Source organism: Bufo gargarizans, chromosome 8, assembly GCF_014858855.1.
Source record: "Bufo gargarizans isolate SCDJY-AF-19 chromosome 8, ASM1485885v1, whole genome shotgun sequence".
Taxonomy (NCBI): Eukaryota; Metazoa; Chordata; class Amphibia; order Anura; family Bufonidae; genus Bufo; species Bufo gargarizans.
The window spans coordinates 6,366,543-6,377,887 of record NC_058087.1 but is presented as its reverse complement, the minus strand read 5'-3'; the positions used below and the strand labels follow the sequence as shown (position 1 = coordinate 6,377,887).

The window sequence follows — 11,345 nt, the reverse complement described above, 5'->3', positions numbered from 1 at the left end:
CGAGAAGCCCTTGAGTTGCTGTCAGAGAGGGAGAAATCTGGGTGACCACTAATATGGTCCCACGTAGGGTCAGAACAGGAGCTTTGTCTAGATAGGGTGGGAGGAGATGGTCAGAAAACTGCTCTTTTGCATAAAAGCCTCCAACACAACTGGATGCTGTGACTTCATAGATTATAGGCCACTTTCACATTAGCGTTTTCAATTCCGCTAGAAAACACTTCCGTTTTGTCTCCATTCACTGAACGAAAGGGAATGCACCAAAATAAATTCCGTTCCGCTTGGTTGCGCTCCCGTCGCAAGCAGCATTTTTCTGTCCGCGATGTGGTGCGGAGCCGGACAGATCCGTCCTGGCACACAATGTAAGTCAATGGGAATGGATCAGTTTTCTCTGACACAATAGAAAACGGATTCGTCCCCCGTTGACTTTCAATGACATAATACAATCGGATCTGTTCATGGCGGATGCAGACAGTTGTATTATGGCAACGGAAGCGTTTTTGCAGATCCATGTTGGATCTGCAAAAAACGCTAATGTGAAAGTAGCCTAAAACCGTTTTTTTATTTCTACAGTGCACCTAAAATAAAAACCTACTAAATGTATGTTAGTAAGAGGAAGGGGATGATGGAAGGGCGTACGACTGCAGAACCAGACTACACAGGGTTGTTTGCACTGTAGTCTGTTACCATGGAGACAAGATAAAACAGCAAAGGAACTGCAGGAACAACACTGTAAGATACTTTGTTAATCTTTTTCCTGTGCTGTGTTATCAGACGTCAGACTCCTACGAGAGGGGAAACTCTGCTCCAGTCCCTATGACAACACTTTCAGCCCTTTTGGTCTGGCAGTTCATAGTTGTCATAGAGACGCTGAGGGTCATAACCACAGCGTTTTGGTGTCCGTCTGACGAAACTGAGCAAAACGGTCACACATAGTAAGTCAATGGGGAAGGATCCGTTTTCTATTGTGCCAGATTGTGTTAGAGAAAACGGATCCGTCCTCCATTGACTTACATTGTGTGCCAGGACGGATCCAAGTCAATGGGGACGGATCCGTTTTCTCTGACACAATCAGACACAATAGAAAACGGATCCGTCCTCCATTGACTTTCAATGGTGTTCAAGAAGGATCCGTCTTGGCTATGTTACAGATAATACAAATGGATCCGTTCTGATCCGGTTGTATTATCTGAACGGATCCATCTGTGCAGATCCATGACGGATCCGCACCAAACGCGAGTGTGAAAGTAGCCTAATCTGGCAAAAAAACAAAAGCCAATTGGTCACTTTAAGCGCATGTTCACTCCGCAGCAGATTTGCAGTTTGAACTGTGTCACGAGGGGCCATGTTCCTTCTCCCTGTGTGTCGGGTATTCGCTGTGTTCTCTGTTATTCCTCCTGGAAATGAAGAAATTAAGAGACAACTGGGCGTTACCAATCTACTTGTCTATGGGTGTGTCCTTGCATAGTCAGCAATGAGTGGGCGGTGTGTAGGGACACGTCCCCAGTGACAATGGGTAAAACGACTGGATCCACAGCATGCAAAACTGCGGCAGAAACTTGATTGAAAAATCTGCAGTGTGAATATACACAAATAACATTCATCTGCCAGAAACATCCAATTGGTGGGAGACGGAAACAATCCAAATATCAGGAAGGGGAGGCTGTCCGACAAACTGGACCCTCACTAATCCGGAGAATGGGGGTTGTCTTGCCCTCGATGGAACTAGTGTGCAGTAGCTCTCCATTAAAGTCTATGGCAGGTGGCACCTCCCATCAGTTTTTTAACGCCACATGCTATATGAAATATGCCATAATTATTATACATGAGGCACTAAAAGTAACAAGGGTAGGAGGTGGTCCTTTAGGTGAGCAGACATTGCTATGAAAGAGAAAAACCCCTCCAAAAATGGCCCTGCAGACAACATGGCTGCCTTCTCTATGAATCACGGATAGGTAGACACATTAGGAGGGATCTCCATCGGAGATGTAAAGATAATTAATAACATGCATCTTGTAAGTACTCGGAGAGACCCAAAAGTCACACAGGCCCAAGAAGACTTAAGTAAGATGTTTTAACTGAGTGAAGTGATATCATCTTCCATCTAAGAGCAGCAATTATGAGGAAAATGTAATTACCAGGCACATTTCCCTAGCCGCTCCAACCTATGATGGAGATGACTGCTCGCCACACAATTCTATTTCCTAAGTGCTTCACTAATAAACCAGATCGAGAAACGAGAGGACAAATCTCCATAAACATGAAAAGCCTTTACTTCAATCTGGCAAAAAAAAAAAAAAACTGTAAAAATAACCCTCCCCACGAAAAAATCCAGAATTCCCAAAGTTTCCTCTAGTATCCTTTTCTGCCATATTTGCATCATCTTGGTTGCCCATCTCAGTATCTGATGGGGGTAATTACCTCCGAAACACCCTAAACTGGATATAATTTGCATCGTTTAAAGGTTTATCCCATGATTGATGCAAAAAAACGACATTTAGACCTCGTATAGCACATGACAACCTCTAACCAAGCTAGAACCAGCCATGTACCCCACATGGATCCAAAGTTCCCCCCATATATTGCTCCTAAATGTTCTGCTAGATTCTCTTCCAACTGGCAGCTCAGGGGTGTGTTCTTTTTGCCTGGAGCTCTTTCCCTATCACAGCTCAGGGGTGTGTTCTTTCTGCCTGCAGCTCTTTCCCTATCACAGCTCAGGGGTGTGTCCTTTATGCCTGGAGCTCTTTCCCTATCACAGCTCAGGGGTGTGTCCTTTATGCCTGGAGCTCTTTCCCTATCACAGCTCAGGGGTGTGTCCTTTATGCCTGGAGCTCTTTCCCTATCACAGCTCAGGGGTGTGTCCTTTTTACCTGCAGCTCTTTCCCTATCACAGCTGAGGGGTGTGTCCTTTATGCCTGGAGCTCTTTCCCTATCACAGTTGAGGGGTGTGTCCTTTTTGCCTGCAGCTCTTTCCCTATCACAGCTCAGGGGTGTGTCCTTTATGCCTGGAGCTCTTTCCCTATCACAGTTGAGGGGTGTGTGCTTTTTGCCTGCAGCTCTTTCCCTATCACAGCTCAGGGGTGTGTCCTTTATGCCTGGAGCTCTTTCCCTATCACAGCTCAGGGGTGTGTCCTTTTTGCCTGCAGCTCTTTCCCTATCACAGCTCAGGGGTGTGTCCTTTATGCCTGGAGCTCTTTCCCTATAACAGCTCAGGGGTGTGTCCTTTTTGCCTGCAGCTCTCTCTATCACAGTTCAGAGGGTGTGTTTTTTTTTTCTGCTGCAGCATTCTAGGATGCATGTACTTTCCTCTGCAGGTTTGTGTCCTTTCTGCTGTAGCTCTCTCCCTGTAACTGTCACAGCTTCTAACAGCTGAGCATGTGCGACCACCTTAGAAAACGGACATGTACATTACGATACAGATTATACAACAGGAGGCGCCATTATAACGATTTAAAGAAAAGAAATTACAACTGTAGCACATTTGTAACAAAGCATATTACACAAATACCTACTTTTTCGTAATTATTATAAAATAACATTTTACGATGGCACACCCCGTTAAGTAATTTCTATCGATTTCCCTACATAGGAGAGTAACGCAGCAGCTCTGTGTGCAGGTGTAAAGGGAGGTGACACCCGCGAGTGTCTTTTTGGCTTCCATTGGTCCAGTACACTGCTTACGGTAATTTGTTTGTATAGAATGGCACAGTTGGCCGCACTATCCTACCCAGAGGCATCCAGTAAATATGGAAACGTAGGGGCGACATGTTCCTAACATATACCTGTTGTGTGCACTCAGTGTGGTTGCAAAGACTCTTTTTGGGGTTGTTTAAAGATTTGTAAAGCCAAATAACTATGACTTGATGCGAGGTCAGGAGATGTATCGCTGTATAACTAAGGCTCTGTTCACATCTGTCATCAGACATCGCATGTGGAGCCTCCATTCTTCCCATTAAAGTGATGGAAACCACAATGTGACCCCGGTACACCCGATTATGAATCAATGAGGCCCACTGAGCGCCGGTGGCATCCGTAGTACGACAGATCCGGCAAAGCTCTGCGGCTTTAGATATAAATGGAAGCAGTCGTGCGAACTCAGCCTTAGTACATCGGTAATTCAGGAGTCTAAGGGTACGGCACACAGAGTTTTTTGGTCAAGGCCTACAGGATTTTTAGCCATAAGTGGATCAACCAGGAAGAAGTAGAAATCCTTCCTTATATTTCCGATTCCTTTCTAATCCTGCAGACAGATATGCCCCAAAACCTCGTCCATACAATGTGGCCCCTACCCTTAAAGGGATTTTCCAGCTTTCAACACTTTTTTTTATTTTTTATTTCCACCTCAGCCGGCTGAACCTGTGGAAAAACCTATACTCACCAGATCCCTGAAGCTCCCTTCACTGCTCTTCTGATCCCATCCAATAATCTTCTGGACGGACAGGGTGGCACGAGCCACTGCAGCCAATGACTGTGCTCAGTTGAGAAATGTCCCCAAGCAACATGTGACCCAGCGGTGACTTGACATTTGGGGAGTGGACTTCCGGTCCTGTTCTGCAAACCTCCAGAAGGACTGGGCTCAGTGGTGGTGTGTCCCCAAGTGGCACGTCACTGCTGGTTTATGCACCGCTTGGGGACACGTCACCTCTGAAGGCCAGCCATTGGCTGCAGCAGAAGTGACCTCATCTGTGCGGAAGGTTACAGGGCGAAGACCGGAGAAGGAAGGCAGAACGGAGCCGCAGGGAGCAGGTGAGTATGCTTTCAGTAAGCTGGGACTGAAATTTAAAAAAAGGAAAAAAAAGCTGGACAACCCCCATTGTTAGACTGACAGCTCTACCATAGCCACAATGAGTAGAACCCAGCTTTCCCAGAAAATGAAATGTATAAAAAGTGACTTTACATACGGGATGTCAGGGACTACTATTTACTATTGTCGGGGAGACAGGGCCTCTCTAAGGTATCTAAGAGCCAAGAAAGCGCCTGGTGAAACACATGCCATGATCCTAAACAGGTAGGAGAAGAACGTTCTCGGGCTGTGTGTCCTACAGCTCCCGAAAGGGCGATAGATCATGCTGACTTATGCACAAATGTCGCCAATACTGATGTCATTTTCTGGCATCTCACCTGCTCCACCCTCTCATCTCAATCTCCAAAAGGTCCCAAATGTTATCTGGAACAGATCCACATGATTAGAGCATAAAAAAATAAATAAAAAAAAGAGATTTTCCCTGTTTAATCCACCTCTCTGTTTCCAATTATTTTTCAAAAAGGTTGTCTGAAGCGTTGGCAACTGTTCTCATCTCAACGTCTTCACCGAAAAACCGACAGAAGGCTTTAACCCTGCCTGGAAAGATGACCGGGCACTGTATAAACAAGAGGCATTAGCATGTGTGTGCGTGCCTGACGCGGGGAGAGGCAATTAGCGATGGGCAAGATTATTTCTTCTCATATTTCGTGTAAGTGATGCTCATAATCTGGCCTAATAGCAACAAATGTAAGGTCGGGTTCACATATGCTTTAGGTGCCTTTATTGGGTGCAGTGTGCTGAGATGTTGCTGCTGCGAGACATACTGGACCCTCAGCAGACCCCGTCATAGGGGTCCCTCAGTGACCATTTGTAGAAACTATCCCAGCCTTTTCTCTAATGCTTAGACAATCTTTTAAGGCTTCTTTCACACTAGCATTAGGCTGGTCTGGCAGGCTGCTCCACGTGTGCCGCCGGAAGTCTGGTCTGGAAGTCTTCACTATAATGGGGACAGACGGGAGATGCTTGCCGTGCTGCGGCCACATGCCGAGAGGCGGACGGACAAATACCGCAGCACACTGTCGATACAGCCCATCAGACAAGCCTAACACTAGTGTGAAAGAAGCCTAATACAGATTATTCCGTAAGTTAAAGGGGTATTCCGTTTATCCCCCATACACAGTGCCCATTCCCCATCCTACTGCAGCTCTGCTTCAGATTTAGGGTAGGTTCACACGGAGGTACAGTACAGACCAAAAGTTTGGACACACCTTCTCATTCAAAGAGTTTTCTTTATTTTCATGACTATGAAAATTGTAGATTTACACTGAAGGCATCAAAACTATGAATTAACACATGTGGAATTATATACATAACAAAAAAGTGTGAAACAATTGATAATATGTCATATTCTAGGTTCTTCAAAGTAGCCACCTTTTGCTTTGATTACTGCTTTGCACACTCTTGGCATTCTCTTAATGAGCTTCAAGAGGTAGTCACCTGAAATGGTCTTCACTTCACAGGTGTGCCCTGTCAGGTTTAATAAGTGGGATTTCCTGCCTTATAAATGGGCTTGGGACCATCAGTTGCGTTGTGGAGAAGTCAGGTGGATACACAGCTGATAGTCCTACTGAATAGACTGTTAGAATTTGTATTATGGCAAGAAAAAAGCAGCTAAGTAAAGAAAAACCATCATTGTGGCCATCATTACTTTAGGAAATGAAGGTCAGTCAATCCGAAAAATTGGGAAAACTTTGAAAGTGTCCCCAAGTGCAGTCACAAAAACCATCAAGCGCTACAAAGAAACTGGCTCACATGCGGACCGCCCCAGGAAAGGAAGACCAAGAGTCACCTCTGCTGCGGAGGATAAGTTCATCCGAGTCACCAGCCTCAGAAATCGCAGGTTAACAGCAGCTCAGATTAGAGACCAGGTCAATGCCACACAGAGTTCTAGCAGCAGACACATCTCTAGCAACTGTTAAGAGGAGACTGTGTGAATCAAGCCTTCATGGTAGAATATCTGCTAGGAAACCACTGCTAAGGACAGGCAACAAGCAGAAAAGACTTGTTTGGGCTAAAGAACACAAGGAATGGACATTAGACCAGTGGAAATCTGTGCTTTGGTCTGATGAGTCCAAATTTGAGATCTTTGGTTCCAACCACCGTGTCTCTGTGCGACGCAGAAAAGGTGAACGGATGGACTCTACATGCCAGGTTCCCACCGTGAAGCATGGAGGAGGAGGTGTGATGGTGTGGGGGTGCTTTGCTGGTGACACTGTTGGGGATTTATTCAAAATTGAAGGCATACTGAACCAGCATGGCTACCACAGCATCCTGCAGCGGCATGCTATTCCATCCGGTTTGCGTTTAGTTCGACCATCATTTATTTTTCAACAGGACAATGACCCCAAACACACCTCCAGGCTGTGTAAGGGCTATTTGACCATGAAGGAGAGTTATGGGGTGCTGCGCCAGATGACCTGGCCTCCACAGTCACCGGACCTGAACCCAATCAAGATGGTTTGGGGTGAGCTGGACCGCAGAGTGAAGGCAAAAGGGCCAACAAGTGCTAAGCATCTCTGGGAACTCCTTCAAGACTGTTGGAAGACCATTTCAGGTGACTACCTCTTGAAGCTCATCAAGAGAATGCCAAGAGTGTGCAAAGCAGTAATCAAAGCAAAAGGTGGCTACTTTGAAGAACCTAGAATATGACATATTTTCAGTTGTTTCACACTTTTTTGTTATGTATATAATTCCACGTGTGATAATTCATAGTTTTGATGCCTTCAGTGTGAATCTAAAATTTTCATAGTCATGAAAATAAAGAAAACTCTTTGAATGAGAAGGTGTGTCCAAACTTTTGGTCTGTACTGTATATGTCGGCACAAAATCCCTCTGGTATCCCACAGTAGAAGTCGCTGTGCTTTCTGCCATGGCTTTTGATCTGGACCCGCTCTAGGTTTACTTCCATTGAATGGGGCTAAACCACAAGAAGGCTCCGACTGCGGCTTTGCGAAGTGTCCGGGCAGTAACCATCGAAAAGAGCGTACAGGTCTTGGAAATTGCATGGCACAAACCCTCAGATGCATGAACTGCTGCGCGGTGGCCCATTAAAAACAGTAGGAGGTGGTTTCAGCGCAGATTCGGTCCTTTTTTTTTTGCGACCAAAATTGTAAGGGAGCTGTTCCATCTTGTTGAGAGCATATGCCATCACTTAACGATCGTGGGGGTCTGACCTACTGATCCTGACGATGAAGGGGCTGCAACACTAGTTTAACTCTACGTCCCCTTCACCGGTATACCCTGCAAGTTAAAGGGGCTAGCGGGCAGGAAGCTCTTTGATGCAAGCAAAACTTAGAAGGGGATGCAGCACTAAATCAGAGCTGTCGCTCCCTAGTTCTAAGGATCTATGGGGTCCCAGAGGTCGGACCCCCACCGATCATAACATGATGGCATATCCTAGCGCAAAGGTCAGCAACCTCCGGCACTCCGGAATGCAAACTTGCTTAGTTATTTTGGGAACTTCCATAGAAGTGAAGGGAGCATGCTGGGAGTTGTAGTTTCCTAACAGCTGGGGCGCTGCTGATTTGTCCTAGCGATAAGATTGGAATACCCCTTTAAATGCTGTGGACCAGCAGCAGTCTCCCAGTGCATGAAGCGTGGATTTCCTTTACAGACTGATTATAAACTACTAATAGATTATTAGGTGACATGTGACATACGTCAACCAAGGCCAACCAGCCTCCATGATGGGGGAGCGGGAGGAGTACAGGTCAGTACTTCATAGGTGGGACAGACACCTCTACGAGCTCCCGCTGTCCGTCTGATGTGCAGGTTACAGGTCTGCAATAAGCCACTGTCATATAATGCAGGGTTTGCATATACGAATTATTATACTCAATCAGATGATTTCCTCCTGCCTGACGCGGAGCTGGCAGTCCGTTGTGATGTGAGATGCGCCATTCTAGACCTATGCGAGATGAAAATTTCCCCGTGAAGGGATATTATTAAAACCAAATGCAATAAACATCTTTGCCCAAAGCAATGAACAAACAAAGCAACTCATCGTCTTTAAATATTTGGAGCAGACACGTCCGGTATATAAACTCATGCATTTTTCATGTCCATTCATATCGCGCCTTATAGGAGAAGAGTGAAGGTATTGGCTTTATAGGAGACAGCGGCGCAAAAAAAAAATAAAAATAAAAAAAATCGCTGTATACATCATTAGCAAGTCATATATCTCATACACAAAAGTATGTGAACCCTCCATGTTCAACATCTCACAGTTAGGGCTCACGCAAACGACCGTGTGCCAGCTGGGCCCGTGCAATGCAAGGGCACCGACCGTAGGGCCGCCTAATGTGGACCCATTCACTTGAATGAGGTGCGCGATCCGGACCGCAAAAATGTAGTGCATGGGTTCCGTGCCTCCGTTCGGCACCAGACCTTCTGGATTGCGGGCCTATTCACTTGATGCGGACCCATCTGTTATGTGATACAAATACGGCTGGGGCCCGTATATTGCTGAACTGCTGTGTTCGGGCCGCATTACGGACTCGGCCGGCACACAGTCATGTGCATGAGCACATATACACATTAAATAGCCAAGGTCGTCCAGGATTTTACACTGATGGCCTTCAGATACTGTCAATTTATGAATGGGGGGGGGGGGGGGGGGGGGGGAGTCCCTGACACATATTGGTTGGGAGAAGTTCCCCACTGACCACACATTGATGGCCTGTTAATCTAAATTATTGGAGCACCCCTTAACCAGTTGAAGACCGGGGCATCCTACTCTCCCCTCCTTCCTTACCAGGAGAATTTTCCATTTCTGTGTTACCATTCTCATTTTCAAAGGGGTGTGTCTCTACATCCTGATTCTTTCAGCATTGATTGGACAGAGAAAAAGGGTGTAAGGACACACCCCCAACTGGTAACACCCAATTGTCAATGCATTCATTTCAAGGAGGTATAACAGAGGAATAGCACAATGTAAATCTCTAAGAAAATAAGGCACACAATTCTAATTTAATGGGGTATACAATGATTTAACTAAAACAGACAAGCCAGAAAAGCACCCAGATCCTCTGCCCCTTCAAAAAAGTTAATAAACTCCAAAAATACAAAGATGATTATTTACTAAACTGTACAGTTCTAACAGGGTGGGAATCCTTAAAGGGGTTTTCCAGGACCCAGGAACCCAACTCAATTACTCATATCTTACCTTCAGAATAACGTTTCCAATATACTTACCATCTCAAAGTTGTGTTGATTGGATGTTCTGAACCTAGTCAACATGACCTTCTTCTTCAGAAAATCCTACATCCACCAACATCATGCCCTTAAGCAGGTCGGGCCAGAATTACTTGACTCACTGGCACACGCGCAAACGCCTGAATCCACCTTATCTGAGCATGATGAGCCAGGAAGACAAATAGTTCCTATCCCGTCCAAAGCATCTCCCCCGTCCAGGGACTGCCAAAGTCCCTATTCATAGATCAGACCAGAAACCTTGAAAAGGACATTATGTCAGCAGATACAGAGGAGCGTTAGGTGTCCAGGTTCCAGAGTGTCCAATCAACACAACTTTGAGATGATACATATATTGGAAACTTTCTTCTGCAGGCAACATATGATTAGTCATGGTCCCACTGGGTCCTTGATTAATTAAGGTGGGTTGATGGGTCCCAGAAAAACCCTTTTAACAAGGGGGACATCCCCATCTTCACATGCTTGAATGACTTTAGAGTGATCTCCCCTTCCTCCCATATTTGCAAATATTGACAGTTCTGCGCAGGCTCAAGTTGCCCAAGGAGAACAGAATGGGACAAATCCAAGCTGCCCCTCCCCTTTTAGTCCACAATCATGACAGCCAAAAACCAAACTTCTATGTTGCTCTTAGTCCCAATAGTGGAGCTGTAGGAAAGCAGTACATCATTCCGGTCTTCAGCCCAAGTCAAAGTCTAAGTGCTTTTATCTTTCCCCAAAATCAACAAGCTCCAAAGACCTGGCAGGAAAAAATCCTGCAAAAATAGACTTTACCAACATCCCAATACAATAACTTTTGCAACGATGCAGTGAAAATACATATAATTACACCCTACAATAAGAGAAGAAACTGCATATATACCTGGCAAATCAGTAAACGTCTCCCCGAGCACCGACAGGCGGAACGGCAGCCCCTGGTCTTTTAGTTTCATCATAATTTTGAAGAAGGTCTCTGGATCTTTATCATGTTCCCTAAATGAAAAGAAAATATGTTTTGCTTGGAAAGATAAAAACCACACAAGGGAGACGGCCGAGGTTCTGTTCTAAGGATATCATTTTTGGGTTTCGGGGGCCGAAGGTATTTCAAAAGCATTTAATGCCTTTGCCCCGTGGCCCTGGCTCTTCACTCTTCGACTGCGGAGAAGGTTATGAGTATTTTTTAGCTTGGAGCCATTGGCTTCTGATCATTGCACAATCACGTTTTTTTCCATCGTGTACGTTCAAGTTGAAGAGTTCACGCGGCCATCGGAGCTAATGCTTAGATAACCTAACACTTGTTTTTTCCATCTAGAGGAGTTTTCTCTCCAGGTAATACAAGGTTTAGATCTTTGCTGGA

At 45.5% G+C, this 11,345-nt stretch overlaps 1 protein-coding gene across 6 annotated transcripts in view; it reads right to left on the bottom strand.

Annotated features, from left to right (window-relative positions):
* GTDC1 (glycosyltransferase like domain containing 1) overlaps positions 1–11,345 on the bottom strand; it is a 264,439-nt gene that overhangs the window by 120,370 nt on the left and 132,724 nt on the right. For all 6 annotated transcript variants that reach the window (XM_044303929.1, XM_044303926.1, XM_044303925.1 and 3 more), the window contains exon 6: positions 10,872–10,981. In XM_044303929.1, the coding sequence (XP_044159864.1) occupies positions 10,872–10,981 (110 nt within the window). The remainder of the gene's footprint in view (positions 1–10,871; positions 10,982–11,345) is intronic.